The sequence below is a fragment of the Artemia franciscana genome, chromosome 13 (genome assembly GCF_032884065.1).
Source record: "Artemia franciscana chromosome 13, ASM3288406v1, whole genome shotgun sequence".
In the NCBI taxonomy this organism is placed as follows: domain Eukaryota; kingdom Metazoa; phylum Arthropoda; class Branchiopoda; order Anostraca; family Artemiidae; genus Artemia; species Artemia franciscana.
This window is the reverse complement of record NC_088875.1, coordinates 13,389,893-13,413,964: the sequence shown is the minus strand read 5'-3', so window position 1 is coordinate 13,413,964 and position 24,072 is coordinate 13,389,893. Positions and strand designations below refer to the sequence as shown.

The window sequence follows — 24,072 nt, the reverse complement described above, 5'->3', positions numbered from 1 at the left end:
AAAGCACATGATGACAGGTCTCAATCCCCAATTGGACTTAGTGGCTGAAGGGCCATGCAGTGGTGGTTCTCGCCTCTCTTGTGGCGAGGGCAGAATCTTGATTAACCCCCCCCCCCTTGGCTCCCATAAGATGTTCATGCCAAATTTTAACAAAATTTTCATTTATTAATAAAATTATTTTCAGTTTATAAATCAATTAACAGTTTATTCTTAATTATCTTTAATTTATTATTTAAATTATTTAGTTATTACTAATTGTTTTAATTCGATTGTTTTAATTTTCTATTGATAATTATATTTTGCTAGTCATTTGTACTTATTTAACTGCCCTCTCTTCTTTATTTTGATAAAAATAGAATTTACTTAAAATTTTGTGCCCCTAAAATTTCTGCGCCTGGGGTAAGTGTCCTCTGCCCCCCCCCCTAAGACTGCCTCTAGGGGTATGAAATGTAGATGAGCACTGCTTCTAGGACTGTAAACGTTGTTGGCCCCTCACTGGACTGTAAAGTCCATTGCCATATTCTTTACCTTTTATATTTTGTCTATTTACTTGATAATTATGGATGAATTTATTTTCTAGGACCTCCTGGATCTCCTGGATAGTTCCTGTTTCACTTGCATTTGCAGCTTCAATCGTTTATCGATGGTACGGCTCAGCCAGATAAGATCTTTGTAGTCCTGAAAATTTACTGCCCATCACTTATTGTTGTAACAGTTCAACTATTCACTGACAATTCCATTTAGCCACTATATAAGGGTCTAGGTTGTTATTCTCAGTGTTTGAAAGCCGCAGTCTAGTCTGACGGATTTGTTTGCTGTTGTGTTTAAAATTGTCAAAGATATTTCTCTTTTATAGGTGTAGTGTTGGGGATTCCATTTTTTTTTTTTTTAATTTGAAGTTTTTATTCCTGGTGCTGTTATTTGTAATGTTTACAGTAAATCTATTTGACATATTATTCTACCTTTCTCGTTGGCTTATCCAGGGACAGTGAAAAATTAATTAACGTTATCTAATGCTATGGAGTACTTAATTCAGTTAATGTTCTCAATAATATGAATTATTTAAATTACAAATTAATCCTACAAAACTTGAAATTTAATTTTTCCTTAATCGTTGCCAAATCCAGGATAGTGACAAATTAACCAATGCTACTTAATCTTGTCACTAATGTTAATTAATTAAAAACAAATAAATGATACAATGTGTAATGTTGGGCAAAACTAAAAACCTAACTTTCTATTCTTTCTTCACTCGTTGGCAAATCAAGGATAGTGGGAAATCAATTAAAATTACTTGAAGTTATTAATTACTTTGTGTTGTTAATAACGATAACTAATTAATTACAAACTAATAGTTGGGAAAGTTGAAAACCTGACATATAATTCTTGTTTACTCGTACGCAAATTTATTATTAATGTTGCTACTAATGCTAATTAATTACAAACTAATATTACATTATGTAATGTTTGGGGTAATTAAAAACTTAGCGTGCTTGGTATGGTTATCAATGCCGCTTAATCGATTAGTCCGGTTTAAAGCACGAGCATATAGTCTGCAAAATTATTTTCATAAAATATGTGAGGTATATGTATATATTAACGTTTTATTCGTCCCAGTAGTCTTCAATATCTGATATCTCCTTCGAAGTAAATACCATCTGTGGGCAAAACATTAATTCATATTTTTTATTCTATAATTCACTCTTGAAATAAGAGTCTGAGACCTTTTGCTTTGAGCCAGCCAATAGGATAATCTATTTGGAGGGGATAAAAGAACGAAGTCATTCATAATCCTGTTTTCTTTATAGAAAAGTTTTGATTCACATAGAGTAATCTAAGTTACTAGTAATTAAAAGTATCTGGAACTGGGAATGATATACTAGGATATTATGATATTACACTATTCAACCACCATAAGAAGAAATGGATAAGAGACGGTCAAGTGAGGAAGATTTAGGAAGGGTAACTATTGATTATGTTGAATTTTAAGGGTAAAAGTTTATTGAAAACAAATTACGAGGATTTCAAAAATATCCTAGAACCAACCGAAATGGTTTCGAATCAAAATGGACGTTGCACCATTGGAATCTATATAGCCGAAAACCCTCAAATAGGAGAATTACAGTCTCCCATCTTGAGTAACAAGGAAATCACTTTTTCACATGGGAAGTAGTGATTTGTCTCTTTTTATGTTATCCTCTTTCTCCTTTTCTTCCACCGCTAGCGGGGCGCTGAAATACCGGGATGTTTAAGAGCTCTTTTGAAAGGAAATTGCTATATCTACGTCTTCTTCGTAAGTAGCAAAACATGATATTAAAAAAATACGATTTTTGATAAAAACGGCATGTTCATATACAAGACGATATAACACGCAACGTCATATGCGGTAGTCCCGTTAAAGCAGTGTTTTCCAAACTGGGAGGCACGCCTCCCTAGGGAAGCACTTTGTAACTTAGCACTCCACCCCGTATCTTCGTAATCTTTCCTTCAAAATAAAAGTTTACCATCCCAAAGATAATATATACACATATTACCCAGACACCTTTTTTTGTGAGTATCCCCTTCCGGCTTCTAAAAGCCAGACGCAAGACATCGCATCCTTATTACAAACTCAGATTGAAAAGTTAAAGAAAAATATAATGAAATTATGCTTATGTTTTGGAATCAGTACGAAAGTAGCCGCGCAGACATTAGTAACAAGGAAATCACTTTCCATTCTGAAAGGGGATAGAAAGAGAAAGAGGATAACATAAAAAAGAGACAAATCACTACTTCCCATGTGAAAAAGTGATTTCCTTGTTACTCAAGATGCGAGACTGTAATTCTCCTGTTTGAAGGTTTTCGGCTATATAGATTCCAATGGTGCAAAGTTCATTTTGATTTGAAACCACTCCGACTAATTTTGTTAGTTCGAAAAATTCAATCAAGAAGAAGGATCTTGCAGTCAGACAGAAATTAAGATAAGGTAGTTTAGCCTAATTATAACTGTACACAGAGCTGTTCATTAGGTTGATGGTGTCTGGGAAAAAATTATTTACAGCGATAAAGGTAATAAAACCTATAAAATCATTTATGGCAACTATATAAATAATAAATAAGCTCCTTTGCCGGAGGTTTGGGACTTTGATATGTAAAGGGAGATTAGTGGCTCTTCACAATTGTGTTATTCCACCCTGTTCCTCTCCAAATGGCCCTGACCTTTGATGATCTTAGAATACGTTGGAGTGAAATTAGGGACCAGTATTCCGCTGGAAATAAAAGATTCCGTTTCAGTTCCGTCATTTCGAGTACAGCTATAAAAAACATCTTCTTTCTACCAATATAAACGAATACTGTTTAGGAGGATTCTCTCTTCTTTTTTTTCTGTAGTTCATAGTGCCTTTTTCAGTATTCTTTCTGTTTCAAAGTTTAACACTTTGTTGTTCTGTCAATAACCAGTGATATCTATATGAATACTCGACGTTCTCTAGGGGCTATATTTAGGCCCTAGGGATCATCAACCAATCCCTGGAGTTGTGTTTTACTTGTGTGTTTATATTCAATAAAGTCAAAGTCACTTATAAACTATTGAACATCTCCCAAAAATGGCATCTGGGAGTTCGATATCACTTCTTCCTTTCATTACATTTCTCTAGACAAGGAAATACGACTTATTCTAGCTATCGTTCGGATTTACTGATATTATTAACGATAATGTGAAAAAACCAATGTGTTTGTTGTGTTCCAAAGTTTTGGTTTACGATAGTATTAGACCCGGCAAATTGAAACGACACCTTGAAACTATTCATTCTGAATACGTTGGTAAGCCCTAAGATTTTTTTTTAAGAAAATTGGATGAGGTATCTAAAAACAAGCCAAATTTCAAAAAAACTGTTCATGTTCCGTCAAATACCTTACTAAAATCATACCCAGAAACACGCAATGTAAAAAACCCCACACAATAGCAGAAACCCTTAGTTTTTCCAACAGCTATTGATATGGTCAAAGCAACGTTTGGCGAATCTTATTCGAATCAGCTTCGAAAAATACCGCTTCCTGCTAATACAATTGGCTGAAAAGTTAATGATATCTGAAAATCTTTGTGACTAATTAGTATCTCGGATGCGTTCTTCAAAATTCTTCATGCAAGTAGGTGAAGCTATTGACATAGCTAAAGACACACATTAAATTACATTTGTTTGTTATGTTGACGATACTAACATAATTTAAGATATCTTATTTTGCAAACCAATTCTTGACGGACCACATCCAATGAAATTTTCCAATTAACCACAGCTTAGATGCCAATACAGTTATGAAAACTCGATTTATTTTTGGGACACGGTGTGCGGTAGCGATGCTAGCGGCTGGAGACAGGAAACTGGTAGCACAGACAACAAAACACATATGCAACAAAACAAAGTTGCGTTCCCGCCTATGGTATTGTAGTACGATCTACGCGTCAGAGCGCGGGCTCGGAGCTCTATACCAAAAGCTTCTCATAGGTAAGATAGGAGTTTTCATAAATGTATATTGGTATCTAAGCTGTGCAATTAAATGACAGATTTTTCAATGAGAACGACATAATGTAGAATAATTGCATTGAGCTCTGTACTGACGGTGCAGAATCAATGCCCGAACGCAAAATTGATCTTCAAACACTAGTTAAAATGAAAACACCCGAGGTACTCCGGAGGAACTGCATGCTCCACAGAGCAAGCTCTCGTAACGAAAACTATAAGCCAGCAACTTCACAATGTTTTGTAAAAGTAACGAAAGTTGTAAATTACATTAAAAACAGTCCGTTAAAAAGCAAGGTTGTTCGCAAAACTGTGTGAAGATATGCGAGGCTCGCATATCTTATTCTTATATCGCATTGCGAGCTAATTACACGTCACTTCTGTACTATTGTGCATTGCGCTGGCTATCTTGTGCAAAAGTGATTCAAACGGTACTTGACTCAAAGAAAAAATTGCTACATTTCTCAAGGCAAATCATAATAAAGACGGCAATGTGCTTAGGGATGATAAGGCAGTGATTAAGTGAACTTGAAAACATCGAGGTTCAAAATTGAAGTTAGGGTAGCCTTCTGTCTCTCAATTCTCTAGAGACCGTCGATTGTCAAAAACTCTTCAAACAGAACTTATTCATTGGCGGAAATAACAGGTTAATTATACCAGCTTGTCAATCTGGTCTCTAGGGGTGTTGTCGGCGATTGAAACGATTCTTTCTGGCAAAAAACTTGTAAAAATTTTGGGTAGCTGAAAATATTCTACGGGACTGTTCGAAAACAGGAAAATATATCGAAAAATGGTTGCAATTACCTTACAGGTTATTGTCTTCTGCTCATGATAGTACCGATTTTGTTCTAAAAGCAATATCCTTCATAGAGTACACTTGTGAAAAAGAGCTAGACATTTTCTTGTTGCAATCATCTTACAGGTTATTGTCTTCTGCTCATGATAGTACCGATTTTGTTCTAAAAGCAATAGCATTCATAGAGTACACGTGTGAAAAAGAGCTAGACATTTTCTAAGATTTCTAAGCTATTAGAGGAAATAAAGCATAATCTTAGCAAACATTTTATAGCATCTTCAAGAAGCTACGGCCTGATATTAAAAGCGGTCTATTCCGCCAATGAATACTTGAGTACTTTTTAAATATAAATTTTCAATTTTAACATGGAATTTTCGAGTTCCATCAGTTCACTTAATCACGGCCTTAAACTGATATATTTGGTTGACATTTTTGAAAAATTGAGTGTTCTTAATAAATCAATGCAAGGACCACAAATGCAATGCTTATACAAAAAGACAAAATGAAAGCATTTATTAAAATTAGGGAGCCATGGAAATCGACTTTGCAAAAAAGATTGATATGTTTCCACAAGATAACATAGAAACAAACAAAATCTCTGTGGAACACTTGAATGGTTTGTTGCTTCAATTTTCGAATTCGGTAATTCAATTTTCGGAGATCTTGGTTTTACAAAGTTTGCGTGGATACCGAATCCATTTATGGACGAAGAAGATAATGAATTTGGATTGACAAGTATTAAAAAAGAAAATTGATTGAATTATTCCCTGATACTACATTAAAACATAAATTTTAGACTGTATCTCTGGTTTTATTCTGGTTGAATCTTTACACAGAATATAGCACTTTGTCAAACAAAGCTTTGAAAGTACTGCTACCGTTCACAACATCATATTTATGCAAAACGAGATTTTCTGATTTGACTGCAATGAAATCCAAATATTGAACCCGTTTAGTTCTACAAAAAGAACTACGAGTAGCTATATCGTCACAAACACCAAAGATTTGATAAACTTTGTGCTAATAGACAAGCATATCCATACCATTAAAAAACAATAATAACATATCAAATTATAAATTTAAAAAGAATAATATATATATATATATATATATATATATATATATATATATAATGAGATATTTCCAGATCCTTTACAGGGAGGGAGGCTGGGATTAAGTTGTTTTGATAGTGAATATATATCAAAATATACGGAAGAATATATACGGAATGAACATTAAACACGGAATAAAATTTTATATTTCTTACATTAGTGAATAACTGGGAGTTATCGGTACACGCAATTATATTGATGGTGCTGATAAATGGCTTCCTATGTTACCAGTCCCTCATATTTAATGTATAAGATTTATGAGGTGCATAGGTTTGATTTTCGTTGTTGAGAGTCACACATTTTCTTCGATAATAAGAGAGTTTCAAAATTTACACTGCATGTTAGAGCTTCAATTTTACATAAATGTAGAAAACGAATAAAGTTTGGAATCTCCCTAATTAAGTCTCTTAGTAGTATTTATTTTGCTGTGAAAATCTTTATTTAAAAATTGTCGGATTTCCAGATTTAATTTTGCACGCATTTGTTTGCAGTGCAAACAATGATAATTACCCTGGAAAATGGCCTGAATAACCAAACAAACCGCGGGAATGTCCTCATTAACTTCTTATAAACACTGATTTTCCTTCTTACTTGCAAGGAGATCTTTGTTCATTTTCATTTGCGGCGTTAACGTTGCCTAAAAATTCAGTTTGAATAACCGCAATTCTGTATCCTACACATTAACACCCCCAAACCTCCTCTTCGACATATACTGTGAATGAATGAATTTACAAGTAGAAGAAATTTTGCGTACGAATCCATTTAAGATATTTTTGGCGCACTACAGGTCACCCAAAGGTCACATCTACCTTATTTATTTTTACTCGTTGTTCTTAATACGAGTATGAAAACCCAATTTTTGTCGTTTTTTCATTATACGACGTATTAATTGTGGGTTGAACAAAAAATGACTTAAAACTCTTGTCCATGTGCGCATTTTACCAAAAAACGCTCAAATCTAATTCGGGTTGTGCGAAATTAACAGCTACTCAAATGAGGAGTAGTTGGTTGAAACGGGAAATACATTTACAAAAAATATATTTTAAATATAAAAAAATAATAAAATATATTCATGCAAAAATTACAGCACATACAAAAACTAAAGACACTTGTGCAGATAAAAATTGTAAAAAAAAAGTGTTTTATGAGGAGAATTAATGGTGTAGAATTAATGATCCGTTTTGTGTCAATGGTAGGACACAAAACAGATCTTCAAACACTAGTCAAACTGAAAACACCCGAGGTTCTCTGGTGTTTATGCTCCAACAGTGTTTTATGAGGAGAATTAATGATGTAAGAATAGCAAAATGAATGCTTACTCGAGGTATCTATTTTTAAGGCGCTTTGTTTGACTTTACTCAAGTTAGTGTTTGGACCTTTGGGTTTCTTGTATTTAGCTGTCTATGGTGACAGTTTGGATACGGAAATAAAAAGTTTGGATTTTACGTGTTGAGTTTTCAACACGCCCATGCCGTGTTGAATTTTCTCAAATTTAATTGAGTTTGTTTAGTTAGCCTCTTTCAATTTAATATTTTGACATTACTCTGTCTATTATTTTCCTCAATTTATTGGCTAGGCAGGAAATTCAGTCTAGGATGAATTTTCTTTCGTAGGTTAATTTGTATGAATAATTGCTGTTGTCAGTTGTCAATGCTTAGTTTCCATATTAAGTCGACTAGGTTAAGATTCCGGCGTGTTGAGCTGAATGTGCTGAATAGTCGGTCGTTTCTTAGGTGAATTTGGCTGGAATTTAGTATGAGCATCGACTTGCTCGGGGTGTATATATTTTCAGGAACATTGTTTGAGTTTATTGAATTTACTGTTTGGCATATTGAGTGTCTTGTTTTGAATTATCTATGATGGGATATGGAGATAAGTGGATTGCGTTCCTAACCTGTTGATTGACCCTCTGTCGGCCTCGTTACTAGTAATAGTTTCATTAGTTGGCAAATGTAAACATAAAAAAATGAATTAGAGTTAAAAGACAGACTATGTTCATATAAGGGAGTAGATAGTGAAGAAGGAGTGTATACAGCTTTTTGACCCTTGTTGCTATGATAAGGTGTCATTACTATTCAAAAATAAAATTATAGATAAAATTAGATTCGGAAAATTTTTTTGTCATTCTTAGTAGCTGCTTTATTGTATAGAAGGATTTTGTACAGATCTATTGCCCTTGTCGCTATGATGAGTTTTCATTAGCAGTCGCTTAGTGGACGGATAATCTTCGCAATATCTTAGACTAAGGCAGATTAGTATCTACCATGTTTTTTGATTACTGTTTTTTTTTTTTATGGTAAGAAGTTATAAAAGAAAGTTTTTTTGATGTCTAGCAAAACTGCTTGTAGATTCTTTACCATAATGGTATGTGCAAGGCCGTGAAGGGGGGGAGGGTATAGAGTTTGACCCCCCCAATTTTTGCCCACCTCGTAAAATCGTGACAAAATGCACATAGATTTTTTTTATGCATTTTTTATTTATTTTTCTTGTATCCCCTCCCCTCCCCCGAAGAAAATCCTGGATGTGCCCTTGCTGGAGTTACAACAAAAGTTTAAAAAGATAGGACCTTTCGCCGAATTTTCTTAATCAGAGTTGAAATCCAATCAGCTAATCTTGTTTCTCATTTTTTGGGGTTATAAGAGCAGTTTTTCAGTTGGCACGTCAGATAAAATTCTCTCTCTCTCTCTCTCTATTCATTAATGATTGATAATAAATGAATAGAATAAAAATTCACTGAATTCAGTACAGTACATGATGAAAACATAACTGTGTCGAAAGAGAACATGATTAGAAGTCTTACGAATAATTTTGCTTATTATAAATATCGACATTGGATGGTTTTCCTCTTAGCCGAAAAAAATGTTTCCAATAATAATTTCCAGAGTTCTTCAACAATTTCTATAGAACTTTAAAGAAACTTTCTTAATCGAGTGATATATTGATGTATAAAATTTGACTATCACAATAAATACAATAGTAGCTGCTGAGAGGGAGATTTTTGCGGAAATTTGCCTAAAAGACGAACTAAAAATAGTAATACTTTTTCAAGATATTGGGAAATGCCTGTGAGATTGTAAGGCATTTAAAGATACCTCTTAAATAAAAGAGGCATCTCATCAATTCAGTCGGAACACTACCCATACACAGAAGTGTAACTCAAATCCGCAAGAAAATAGGGTATTACGTTGAGAATTGGGAGGGCTGAGAGGAACTGAAAAATATTGGTCCCAACCCCAGCCAGTCTCCTCTACCTTCAATGAAGTAAATTTGCCTCGTAAATAGTATCTCAACACTTTTTAAAATTCTTTTGATTCTCTCTCACTCACTTTCCTTTAAATAAAACGACCTTATAAATTTCTCCTTACCCAGATGAAGCAATGTCACCTCTAGAAATGATATCTTCTCATTCAAAAAACGTCTGAGATTTCCCATCTTTTACAAGCCCACAAATACATCTTTCTAATACATCTCCAATATCATCTCCTAATACATCTCCTTCATATGACTCTGTAAATGACATGTTTCTAAATCATTAAAGAAAAGGAAATTGAGACACTTGATGGTACTACTCCCTTGTAAATGCACCTCTTTAAATGATATTCTAATCACTTCCTCACTTCTTCAACGAAATGCCAAGATGCTCCCTTTCCTTTTTAACCTTGAAAAATATCTTTCTAATGTCTCTTCTAACTAATCAAAATGTGCCCTTCCTGGCACCTCCACCACATCCTTTCTTTTACCCACTAACACTCCTTTAATTTGCCTTCATATTTGGCTTGACAGTACATCTTTATTATGTCTCTCCCATCTCCTTTCTTATACCTTTCAACTCCCTTCTACCTCATTATAAGCAAATTCGTCTTGATAAATGGCATCTTTTGAATTTATTACCTTCTTGGAAAAGAACTTAGGGCAGTATGTTTAATATTGGGGTGGGATATATATTTCCTTAATATCAGGTGGAATAGAAAGTTTATATACATATATAAAAAATCAATACAAAATACCTATAAATTACTGTATATACGCAAAAAGAAACTATAAATTAACTAGGCAGCTTTGCAATTGAATATTGGAGATTTATACAGATCCTTTGTTCCAAGATAAACAACTTCAATGGAGATAATCATGTTCTTTGAACTCCCTTTACTGCCGCACTTATCAAAGGGTTAGGATCTGGAGCTTCAGATATGCTTGTCACAGACACCCATTCTTTCAATCTGGATGATTTTCGGACAGCTTCTATGACAGCCTACAGAAATATATAAATATAATAGTATTATATAAGCTTTTTTCATCTTTATTTATACTGTTTCCCGGGTATGGAAAAAGTTCCAAAGCTGCCAGTAGAAAAATTCGGAAGAATTCCAAAAGCTGCCGACATTTTAGCAGCACAACTTGTGTATTCACAGCTTTTGAGCAAAATGTATTTTTATATTTAAAACTGGTATTTTCAGACAAAATCTTTCAACAAATTTCACTAGGCCATGAAAACTGCCAAGTAGCATTGCTATTATGCTTCCCCACTTCTACACGGCGACTGTTACCTTTATATTTCCATCTTTATTGAGAAAATTAAGACAGTGAAACAATAAGCCATATATCTTTTTAACATGTAGGTGTGCAAAAACTATGAAAAGGGAATTTCTCTTAGTTAAAAATCCAAGAACAGATTACCGGAGCTCAACCCCTGCTTAGCTATTTCAAAAATTATATTATAGACATAGGTATAGCTATTTTCTGATGGCCTTAAAGCAATTCTTTGTTCTACGTCATATTTTTTAACCAGACCATATCATTTGCAAGGATAGTATCCATTCTATTGCATTTAGCTCCTGGCATTGAACATATTGATATAAGCTTGACTTTTGACTTGATTTAACATAATAAACAAAAATGTAAACCATTGCAGATATAAATCACGTACGCTAGGGAATTTTTTTCTACTAACGCGTAGCGATTACATACAGAAACATTCCTAGAAGCATTCTAAACTAATTAATTAATTTTAAAAATAAATCACCTTCTCTCAAACACAAAAATCTTAAAAAAAGTTCAAAACAAAAATCTGAGGCTAACTCATTTTCCAGTAAACAGCCAAAAGTGAAATGAACGACGGAAAATCGAACAAAGGAGAAAATTAAGTCGAATTGAGCAGTGGGCAATTTGTTTTGTATGAATAAAAGAGTAATTAAAACATTAATCAGTCACAATCATAAAAACTATTTGTGTTTGAAATTGTTACAGGAAAAAGAAGAATTTGGGGGCAAAATTAGGTCTGGAAAGATCAAATATAAATCTGCTTCATAACAATTTACGCATTGATTGGCGACCCATGAAAAGGAATAATTGAAAAAATCACTCAGAGGTGTAATTAGACAGTCTTTTCAGAAAATTACTAATTGGAAGCAGAATTTTATGCAAACGTTTTACTGCAAGAATTGTGTGCTCAAATTTTTATTTACTAAAGCTTAGTTAAAGGATATCATGTTTTGTGAAACATTAAATAAAAAAAACTAGTTTTTTTAACTGAAAGTAAGGAGCGACATTAAAACTTAAAACGAACAGAAATTACTCCGTATATGAAATGGGTTGTCCCCTCCGCAATCCCTCGCTCTTTACGCTAAAGTTTTTAATTGTTTTAAAAAGTAGAATTGTGGCAAAGAGTTACAACAAGATTTTTTTTTTTAATACTTTAACATCTATTTAAAGATGTTAAATACAGCAACTTTCATTGACACAATTTCCATGTCACCGGGATGTCATACTTCCTTTAATTCACATATTTTAATCCCACTATTTTAAACGCTCTGCTACAACACAATGCTGGTAAGGTCCCTCTAAACAACTATTCCCCGACACCTCAGGCTTTCCCCAAACAAAACAAGAAAAATGATTATTTTATCTCCAATGCACAGAGAAGAGAATTTTCTCCCGTCACACTGTTGTCAGCCGAAGCTGCCACAAGCCTCTTTGTAGATAGAGTCAAGCAATTGTCCGATGTTTCTTTCTTTAATTGCTCATTAATTTTCCTTTGTTTCATTTCCTTGATTAAGGAGTTAAGTTTAGCCTACAACTTTTGCTGGCCCAAGATTCGCTACTGAGCCTTGCGAATTAATTGTAAAGAATGAATGTTATATTGGTTAAAAATAATAAATAGATACATCCTGAACCCTTCTTTATATTAATAAATAATACCCCCTCAGAATTACCTGAACGTATTGTCCGTCTTCAAAAGTAGCAGCCATAGCAACAGGGTCCTTATTCCATCCAGTACGGTCTTCTACCCCTTGGAAAGATTCTTTCAAAGCATTGACAAATCTTGAAAGACCCTCTTCGCTTGGACATAGTAAATGGAAATAATCTTTGCAATCATTTAAATCTCTTGCGGCTGTAAAAGTGTCCATTTGGGCGACAACTGATTTTTCCTTTGTTTCACTATTGAAATGCTCTAAGATTTTCCCATCCGTAGATAAATAGCCTTTAGAGCCGGTAATAACTAAATTATATTTAAACAAGTCACTCATATTGCTATTTGCAGTAACTGATAAAAATGCACCACCATTAATTTCACCTTGGAAAGAACAGAAATCATCAGACGTTATTTGTCTAATCCCGTTTATTTTATCAGTGATTCTAACAAGTGTTCTTAAAGATCCATGAACTTGACGTAGTTTTTTCCCTGTTATAAACGAAATAGCGTCTATAAAATGACTACAAATTACGGTTAAAATACCACCACCAGAATTTTCATCACAGAGCCAGCTATATTCATCACCAACAAGTGAGCTTGTATTGATATCAACTGAGATGAGCATTATTTGGCCAATAAATGAAGATAAAATTAGAGATTGCATTTTCTGCAAGATGGGGTCAAATCGCATACCGTAAGAAACAATACCTATCAACGATGGATAATATTGAGCAGCATTCGCCATCTTTAATGCATCCGCTTGTTGCAGTCCGCAGGGTCTGTCACATACTACATGCTTGCCTATACTCAATGCTTTGTTAGCAATTTGAGCTTGCATACTCGGTGGACATAAAATGAAAATGATATCTACACCAGATCTAAGCAGAATATCTTCCACGTTTGAGGTGTAAAAAGGAATATCTGCTTCTTCTGCAAATTTCTTGGCAGTATTTAGTTGATTTCCACACACTGCAACAGGTTGAAAACCTTTAGCTCGTAAAAGAGTGACTAGGAACTTCACTGGTTTAGATGTTCCAATAATTCCGACTTCAAGCAACATACTACAAATAAAAAAGATACATGTATATATATATATATATATATATATACAGAATAATTCTAAGTGATAGTATATATATATATATATATATATATATATATATATATATATATATATATATATATATATATATATATATATATATATATATATATATATATATATATATATATATATATATATACTATCTTTATAAACGAGCAATAACTGTATATTTATTTAGTTATGTGTATCTATGTATGTATTTTTTCTCGAAAACGGCTCCATATTTTTCCGGGAAATTAGCATCCTGAGATATTCTGGCCTAAAAACGATTTAGATATGTTAGAAGTTTGAAAAAAATATTCGTCAAGAGCCTTAATTTTAGAGAAAGAAAATATGTGAGTGACTGCATTTCATATGTTGCAATGACGTCGTCACACTTGTCACACTTATGTGGAAAAATTGAAGATTTTCATGTATAGAAAAGTTTATATTATATGATTTATATTATATTATATAAAGAGCAAAACACTGGTAATTGCAAAAACATTTGCATATATTTTGCAAGGTATTACAACAATTCCAAAACCTTAAAAAAGAAAATAAAAAGTTTGGAGATTATTAGAAATCGTAGCTAGAAATCGGACTTGCGGAAATAATCATGCAGTGTGAATTCTACCAAAGATATCTACTCAGCTTTAAACTTTTAGCGTCCTTATTTAAGGTTTTTGAATTTTTATCATTCCTTGTTAAAATATATAACAATATTTTTGCAACTAACAGTTTTTGTTCTTTATGCAATTTAATTTCTTTTCATATTGTGTCTTTTCAAAGATAATCGATTACTAAAGCAAGTCCAATTTCTAACCTCGATTTCTACTAATCTTGAAACTTCTAGTTTTCTTTTTTAAGGGTTTTGAATTGTTGTAATCCCCTGTCAAATAGAGAATCATCATTTGTAATATTTTTTTTTTTGGCCTTCCTGCTGACATTATATAACTGGTTGCGTTCAAACCTTTAAGCCTATCATGTAGCAAGTGGATTTTATCAAACGAAAAAAAAAACTAATTTTAAAAAATTCAGGTATTTTTATAGTTTGAATTAAAACATTAAAATTATTGTTCAGGCATCATATTTTTTTTTCAGTTTACGTAATAACTTTAGCGATTCCGAACTGAACTTAAAAATTTTTCAACTTTTTTTCATGTCTTATTTAGAAATTGCTTATACTTATAAGAAAAGAAATTTGGTAATGATGTTTTTTTAAAAACGATTTCTATTAATCTTCAACTTTTGGTTTTCTTTTTTAATGTTTTTGAAATGTTGCAATCCCTTGTTAAAATATATAGAAATATTTTTGCGGACTCAGAAATTATTACTATTATTTGATTCATCTTAAAAGTAAAATTTTATTTATTCATTAATATATCAAACGGTAAGCAATAATGCTTGTCGCTACAGACACAAAACAAGAAATAAGCTAATTAGCAACACTTATGGATATTAGAAGATGATATGTTAGAAAAAAAAACTTGTATCCAAAACTCAAACAAAAATTCATAACCAAAAGACAAACTTATAACTAAACATCAAAAACTCCCAAATAGAAAAGTGTCTCCGCTAAAGAACGTTTAAAGATCTGCACATTCCCAGTTTCCACGACTTCAACGGGTAGACTATTCCAAGGTGAAACAACCCTAGTAGAAATAAACACTGCGCTATTTTCTTACTTGTTTTTTTTGGGGAGGGGGTACAGTTTGTAATGATAATGTGTGGTTGTGTGATAGTTACTGTATTTGAAAAATGAACCAAAATCTAGGCCATCTATACCTTTAATAATACGGAACATGTTGATAAGGTCAATACGACGCCGTCTAAAATTTAATGACAGAACACCAAGCCTAGAAAGTCGCTCTTTGTAGGGAAGATGCTGAAGGTAGGGAATCATCCTTGACGCCCTCCTTTGTGCCTTTTCTACGCGAAGTTCATCCATTATACTTGATGGAAACCAGATGGAAGTGTTATACTCGAGAAGTGGGGGAACAAGAGACTTGTAAAGCAAAAGAAAATTTCGAAGATTGAATTTTCTGAAACTTCTCTTCAACGACGATAGGCGGTAGTTCACATATTATCACGATTGCTGAAACATGCTTACCAAATTTTAGTTGGGTATCAAAATGGATCCCAAGGTCTCGCCCCATTCCTTCAGAAGGGACATTTGAACCAGACAAAAGATACGTGTGATTGGGAGGTATCCTACGACCATAATGTAAAACAACACACTTAGACGGATTTATAAACATGGGATTGGACTCACACCATTAAGTCAGGGAATCCAGGTCCTCTTGCGTAAGTTGTGCCACTGTTAGATTTTTTATGGGTAAGTAGACTTTCACGTCGTTGGCAAACAACTTTAGAAATGAGTAATGGATAGAAGAGAGTAAATCATTCACAAATACACCGAATAAAACAGGTCCTAGGCAACTGCCCTGGGGCACCCTGCTTATTACTTCAATTGGAGATCATATCACCTCCCCATCAACTACATGTTGAGTACTCTCCTTTAGATAATCACCAATTAATGAAACTATTCTTGTTCCTAGGTTACACATAGCAAATTTACAAAGAAGTAAGGGTATCGAAGGCCTTTGAAAAGTCAATATAAACGCAATCAAATGGTATACCTAGGTCAGCAAAGTCCTGAAAGTCGGCAATTACCTCAAGAAGTTGAGTGGTACAAGACCTTCGTTTTTGAAAACCATGTTGAGGAGGACTCCAAAAACTATTAACATCAAAGAACTTCTGAATTTACTCTACAATCAATTGTAGACTATCAACTTTATTCACGTTTATGACCCCCTGCAGCCTTTTTTCCATATTGATACTGGTTAATTAGCCCATGTTGTCTTTTGTTAATTTGAATTTTCTTTTCTTTGCTGTTTATCGTTTTTGTTTATTTATCATGAAAAGAGAAATCACCAATGCAACAGCACAAACACATAAAAAAAAAAGGACAGAAGGAGAAAAGGAAGACTGTTTTCCTAAATTAGTGATTAATATAGACCAGCAAAAAAAAAAAAAAAAAAAAAAAAAAAAAAAAAAAAAAAGACAGAAGGAGAAAAGGAAGACTGTTTTCCTAAATTAGTGATTAATATAGACCAGCACTTGAATGAGGCCTTAACCCTACTCATCCATACAATCACATAGGTCAAACAGCATAGCAATACACAATCAACCATAAAGAATAATCCATGGACAGGCAGTCATGTCATCAATAAGTATAAGTCGTCATTTACCAAACAATAGAAAAAATAATAAAGACAAATAATTCAGAGGCAACAACCCAACACAAGGGCTCATCAGGAGAATACACTTGCCTATAGGGTTTCGCCACTTTAAATTCTCTACCCAGCAAAGTGTTGTGGCTACCACAGAATATCCATGGCATCCCCGTGTCAGGTATCACCCCCAAAATACATGCCTATGAAAAAAAAAATTCAAATGTAAAACAACCAAGTAACACCAAAACAAGCTTATCCTGTTAATATATCCCTCTTTTTAGCAACAATAGGTAAACTAAATATGATAAATTTTACCAAATCACAAATATTAACACAATGCAAAAAAAAATTGAATGAACTAAACAATTATAGAATTCATCGTTACCATGTGGCTATTTTTTAAAAAAATCCGCTCTATTAGAAACACAATTCAAAATAAATGGCGCTACATCATCATTTGTCAAACCTCCGAAATTAGTTGAAAATTTCTTTAAGTATTTCCAGATAATTCTTTTGATATTTATTTAAAAGTTCGTTATAATGAAAACTAAATTTTTTAAATTGCCAAGTTAATTTATTTGCAGAAAAACCTCTTGATATCAATTTTTGGCTTAAGATTTTACATCTATTTTTAAAATCAATATAATTACTACAAATCCTTGCATAACGAAGTAACTGTGAGAAAAACGCCGAATGCGTGATATTTGAGTGTATATTACTTTCAAGGAATGGGAAACTAATCACTTCAAAATCAAAATCATCCGTTTTATTATACATTTTAAAACCTAATTTATTATTATCACAAATATTAATATTTAAATCTAAGAAATGATCTTCATGACCAGCGCCATGACTAGGTTCAAGAGTAAGCTCTGATGGATACTCTGTACTTTGTGTTTTTTATACTTTTATGGCTAATAAAGTTCATTCATTCATTCATTCAATTTTTCCATCACTTGACAAAAAATAGTTGTGATTGAAATTGGCCAATAATTTACAAAGTATGATTTGGAACCCTTTTTATGAAGGGGTTCCAGAAAAGAATATTAATCATCTCAATCATTGAAAAATCCGAATCATTAAAGGGTGAAATAGTTTCAGGTGGTGTTATTGGTATTAAAAAATGTTAGGGTATTGGTTTTGGCTTAACAATAACAGAAGCAAAAGTGTCATTAAAAATGTGGGCGTTCTTAAAATCATTATCAATTGGTAATTGTGCAGTTGGATGTGTGAATGTTGATATAGAGGGTGCCAGATTTGGTTTATTTCTATTTACATACTTCCAAAATATTTTTGGTGATGTAGTACTAGTTTGAAGAATACGCATCTCCAGCTCTTCACGATTGGCTCTAAGAAGCTTAGCAACCCTATTCCTTGCTCTTGTGTGCGCGGACCATATATCATTATTTTGCAGTTGGCTTTGATACTGTTGTGGCTTATTTTTGTTATTACATGATTCAATATAAGACCGCCAAAGATTGTTTTTTTACGAATTACTTGGAATACTTGACGTGGAAGCTTAGGTTTTCCTCTACTGTCAGAACATTTACTCACAAATGGAACAAATATCAACCTACACCACTTTAAAACTTCTTCAAAAATTCAAAAGCTGAATCTGGAATCACCTGAATAGTTTTAACTCATGCATAAATTAAGAGGCAAAAGAAAATTCTTCATAGATTCATAATCTGCATTAAAATAATCATACCTCAGAGTGTCAACTACCTTTCTCTGAACATTAGTATTCATCTCAAGAACAACATGATCACTTTTACCTATAGGAGCTCTAAGATCTATGCTCAAAACACATCAAAAGATTTAGTCCTAGCAAGGTCTAAATTAGATGGAGCAGCATCTTTTCTTGCTTGAGTTGGCATATCAATATGCTGGTACAAGTAAAGATTGTCCACTCTATCTAAAAATTGCTGTTCATAAGACAGACTTGGCTGACTTATAATATGGACACACCAATCTATGCACTGTAAGTTAAAGTCAGCCAAAATAAGTAATTTGGAACAACAATTTGCAAGACAAGAAAGGCATGCAAGAATATTAGCATTGTTAATAGGGTTTGCAAGACTGTATGTTGGACTCTGAGAAAAAACAGCAATACACATATAACTACTTTGGAAAGGTAGCTTCATTTCAATCCAAATGCATCCTGACACTGAATCAACTATTGTATCAATTACCACAGAAAAATTTATAGACTCAAGAATGTAAACACAGATCCTCCTTTTAGGTGATTTATTAAGCACTAAACTATAACACTGTAACTGTTGAGCAATAATGGATGGATCACTGAAATGTTTCAGTAAGACTTCTGTAACAGCAGCTATGTGTGGATTTAAATCAGTTTGGCCAGTAAAATTACTAATTCAGAGGCAAGTAAAAGGGATTTTTCTAAATTCAGACACACCAACAGGATTTTTAGTACTAACAGTGCATTGGGTGAAATAAACACACATAACTAATTGTGAAATTCAAGATGAAATATTTCACAAAGGCATTTATACATGACAGTGTCATTGTAGCATTGAATGCTCATAAAGACGAATATTCTAACTACAAAACAAGCACTAATGGTGATAAAATCGGAAACTTATGCATGCATATTTATTAAAGAGATAGATTAAATTCCTTTGGAGTTCTGAAAAAAATTCAACAACTGCAATGGTGGATATGACAGAGTAACATTTCAAAAGAGCTGGTGATCAAAGAGAATACAAGCATAAAACTAATAGTAATGACAAGCAAGCTTCTTGCTTGTACTTATGGTAACATGTTAATGATTGATAAATCATATCATCATCTTTCTGGCATTAGCAAAGAAGAAGACAGACATACCACTATAACAATATCATAGGCCATATATTATCTACATGTCAAAATGGTTTCCTGTGTAAAAATGAAGTTCTAATAGACAATAAAATCACAATTAAAATAAAACTCCACTGGCAGATAATATTACTAAGGAATATAACTATCCTATCAAGAGAGATCAAGATGAATTGCTCTATGGAATGGATGCAAAACATTCAAAGTTGTTGGAAGATATCAATAAGATGTTATGTTGATGTGATACTGTTTCAGTAAAAATGCTCTTTTGCATTATATTGTTATGATTTATATTGTTATTATTTGTAGGGTGGTCTTATTTTCTAATTCTTCAAGACAACAGAACAGGACAGTCAAAGACAAGTGAATAGGATTTTTGAAAGCTGGAGATATATCAACAGGATTTTTCAACAGTTGCAGACATGTGAAGGGATTTTCTCAAAAGACAGAAACGCACAAACTGGATTCTTATTTCTTCAAGAGCTTAAGACATATGAATAGGGATTTATCAATATTCAGAGGCAAATAAATAGGATTTTTCTTAATTCAGAGACATACAGAATTCTTAGGAGGTTTCACCAAAGTCAGAGAAACAAAACAATGGTTAATTGGACTATCTGTCTTGGCTTTTTCTACAATTAGCCAAGACTTGACTTGCCCACAACTATTCCATTTTTAATATCAAAGGAAGAAAAGGGAAGGAAGGACATATTTAAAGGAAGAACAAAATATAAAATTCTACATCTTGTAGATTGCAGTTTGAAACCTCTACAGAAAAGTTTTCTGATATTATCATTGTAATAAAGTGATTTCCTCTAAGATTGCTTGCTTTTTGGGAGTGTTTTGCTCTTTTTGGAAAATGAGAAAACATTTCTCAATTTATAGGTTTTGGTAGGTAACAATAAGCTGAATAAATTTTAGATATCAGTGCAAAAAGCCAGTTATGTTGAGTATCAGTTGTCAGTAAAATTCTGCTTTTAGTTTTGGTGAATAATGTCCTGAGGTGCCCTTACTTGTAGTTTGTTAGAACAGACTATTTGACAAACTTCTCTTGTGGTAAACAATTATATTTGGATATACTAATTTTATTCCAGTTGCATCTGAGTACCAAAAGAAAAAGGATCAATTTGACAACTGAATTCTAAGGTTAAATTTAGTTTTTCTTTTGCTATTAAGTAGTTTTTTTCAAACGTCTGGATATATAAGAGGTGTCAGTTTGAGGAGGGGAATGGTCCTGTTATGAAAGAGGTATATTTTGCATTTTCATTTTAAAATCAAAATATGGTATAACAGTAGGCAGGGTTAGTTTTTAGTAAAGGCCCTTAGAAATGTGAAGAACTTGGCAAAAAACCCACTTTATAGGCTTTTGACATCTTAGAAATCTGTTGATTGAGGAGAGATAGATGAAATTTCTAGGAATGAAATCGGAGCCTAAAATATCCTCCTGGAAGCTGTTTTTAAGGTCTCTACTCCTTCTGTAGCTTATTCTAAGGCTAAGAAAATTGCATAAAGACTAGTCAACACCAGTTGCAATCTTGGGATACAATAAATCTTTCCATAATTTTGGATTGAGTCTGATTCTCTTTTACTCTAAGGTTTGGATATAATAGATTAAAATTAAATATGTTATATATTAAATTGAGTGATTTCTTTGCCAGGAATCTTCACTGTTTATAATTTGCCAATTTTTGTTTCACTTTGCATGCAAATTCAGTATGGTAACTCTTTCTATTTCAGAATTTCTTTTCTAAAGGTATTGAAAAAACTTACTCCTAAGAAAACATATCTTAAAAAAAAAATCCTGTGCCCCCTATACACCACTGCTATTCTGGTATTTGCCCCCCCTCCCTGGAAAATTTTCTGCAAGTACCCTTGACTGGTATAATTGTAAATTGAATTGATGGTGACAAAATTGACAATCAGAACATGAAAAATATACATTATGAGCTAATTATTTGATAAGGTTACAAAACTTGGATTAAATTAAATTTTCATTAATAGCAATTATTATATTTGGAAAGAATAAAAAAGGAATGAAGTGGTATGTTCACTTTGTTTGTAGTCAGAAATATGGGGTAAAATTTATATTAACAGATTATCCTGATAGCTAAGTATAGAAATGAACTTTGCCCCCACTTTTATATATACTAATATAGGGTATATTCTAATTCTGAGTATATATTTGCACATTAAGGGAGGGGGGGTAAACTTAATTTCTGACACAAATGAATGTTAGATTTGGATTCAGGATGAAATTCTAACTATAGAGGTAAATTTGTTTCTTAGCTATCATAATAATCTGTTTATATCAACATTACCCAAAATATGGACTGCTAAATATTTCCCAAACAAAGCATCAACTTCAAAGGCTCAAAATTGAATTAGTGCCCTAAGTTAGCCTATAGTCTTATACCTATTTCAAGAGATTCTACAAAGAAAAATAGAGCAGTGAACTCAACCTATTCCTAAATAGAACAAAAAATAGAATAATTCTAGTTTAGCTACTTTTTGGTATCTTGGGAATGGGTTTAATTAAGGAAATAAAATTTTCAGGGATTGGCCTACACACTAATGCATGTACCAGATAGGTGTTTTGAAGTAACTACCTCAACTCAGTCTCTCTCTAGAGTGCCCTGACCTTTAGAATCTTTTTGTTATAATAGTGAAACCTTGTAAAATAGATTGTCTGCTTAAACAGAGTACAAAAAACTGTTTTCACATTCACAACTTTGCTCAATCCTAGGTCTAATTTATGAAATTTCAAGGATCTAGAAATACATTTTTAAATTTTGAAAAGAGCCCATAGCTTAAAATTTGGTAAATTTATAGCAAACAGTATAACTGACTTTTGTATAAAGTGAATATACCACTTGCCTTTTTTTATGTTCTTTACAAATATAATAGTTGCTTCTACCAAAAATTCAGATTTAAGCACTTTTTGAACTCTTCAAAATGACAAATTTTCAATTAGAGTATGACTTTTTGCTCATTTTCTGCAAAATAATACTATGTTTTCTCAGCACCATCTTTTCTATCAAAAAAATAATGCTTTTCTTAGTGCTAAAGTTATTTATAACAAGGTTAGTTTAGGGTAGGCTAGGTTAAAAAGTGCTTAAATTTCAGGTAGAAGTAATTATTATATTCATAAAAAGCATAAAAAAGGCATTGAGTGGTATATTCACTTTATATGAAAGCCAGTTATACTGTTTGCTATAAATCTACCTAGATTTCTACTCAAATAACAGGAATTGCATTTTCAGAACTAAAGCCAGACAAAAAGAAAGTGATGACTGAAAATTAATATAAAATATTGTTGTGTCAAAATTTTAATTGATATAAACTTGTCAATAAGGCAAATTTCTAAGACATGGAAGCTTGGCAATACCTTCCCAGAGTATGTTTCTGACCCTGGATTCATACTGATAGTTTCATTTTCCTAACCTAGCCCCTTTTCAAAATAGCAAAAGTTTCTAAAATAGAATTTTACCAAGAAAACTTTAAACTTAATAATTTGAATTAAAAAGTCATTTTAAGCTAGCTTAGAGACTAAAACTAAACCTTTTTTGGTCATCTGATTTATTAGCTAGGATATCTAGATTGTTTTTAAAGTCTAGGCTAATAATTTAGTTTTTCTTTTAGTTCACCATTTCATCTAAACAAAATTCAATTCACAGACTGTTTGACTATAACTTTAAGTAAAACAATGGAAATACTTAGATTACTTAGCACGTAAAGAATCAAAACGGAGAGAATATCGTGTTAGCTAGTTAAATTTTGATGCCTAAACGTTAAGCAGTGCTGTCCCCTAGGTACTTAAGAGCTGAAACAAGCGAAAAAATTACTTGTCGTCCAACTAAATTATTATAAAAGGGAGGCTGGGTAGACAAGTGTGCTTTGAAGCTATATTTTCTTTTCAGTCGTGCATTTCAAAAGGTAGTTTTACAATATTTACATAAGATACGTATATATATTCAAATTGTTAATTCATGTTCTCGTCAATTTCCGAAAAAAGGTAAGAAAGATAATAACTGACAGCACAAGAAAGGAATGAGCATTCCAAAACTACTTCAGATTCTCTTCCATTTCTTCTTTAAAGATCTTATGTTTTTGATAAGATGGGTTTTAATATAGATAATGCATAAAAATGTTTTGGAACAATATAAAAAGTAACAATGACAAGTATAGTATTTACCAGTCACCAAAAATTGTTCTTTTTCAAATTCGTATTATATGATTTTAGTCTCAGGCGTTTCTTTACAAAGTTGCTGGACATAGAAATTTTGCCTTTTGTAGTGCTACGTAGTACTTTTA

General features: G+C 32.6%; 2 protein-coding genes across 3 annotated transcripts in view; one reads left to right on the top strand and one right to left on the bottom strand.

Moving 5' to 3' along the window:
• Positions 1 to 956, top strand: part of LOC136034548 (cytochrome b5-like) — a 57,011-nt gene extending 56,055 nt beyond the window's left edge. Inside the window, exon 4 of the mRNA XM_065715780.1 lies at positions 581 to 956. Within this exon, the coding sequence (XP_065571852.1) occupies positions 581 to 665 (85 nt within the window). The 3' untranslated portion in view covers positions 666 to 956. The remainder of the gene's footprint in view (positions 1 to 580) is intronic.
• A 9,406-nt stretch (positions 957 to 10,362) lies between these two features.
• On the bottom strand, positions 10,363 to 23,544 carry LOC136034547 (glucose-fructose oxidoreductase domain-containing protein 2-like). Of its 2 annotated transcripts, none has more exons than XM_065715778.1 (3): positions 23,484 to 23,544; positions 12,620 to 13,661; positions 10,363 to 10,659 (listed from the first exon to the last, which is right to left on the bottom strand). In XM_065715778.1, exons 2-3 carry the CDS (start codon positions 13,658 to 13,660, stop codon positions 10,534 to 10,536), a joined length of 1,167 nt encoding a protein of 388 aa, XP_065571850.1. In that variant the 5' UTR covers position 13,661; positions 23,484 to 23,544; the 3' UTR covers positions 10,363 to 10,533. The 2 variants fall into 2 exon arrangements, with proteins under 2 accessions (XP_065571850.1, XP_065571851.1); XM_065715779.1 differs by having other exon boundaries at positions 23,475 to 23,496.
• Between the last annotated feature and the right edge of the window lie 528 nt (positions 23,545 to 24,072).

Bases quoted from the DNA above. Each gene is read 5' to 3' on its own strand.
- LOC136034547 (XM_065715778.1), bottom strand. From the start codon at position 13,660: ATGTTGCTTGAAGTCGGAATTATTGGAACATCTAAACCAGTGAAGTTC. The intron at 10,660-12,619 runs GTAATTCTGAGG...ATATTTCTGTAG, and splicing joins AAGACGGACAATACGTTCAG to GCTGTCATAGAAGCTGTCCG.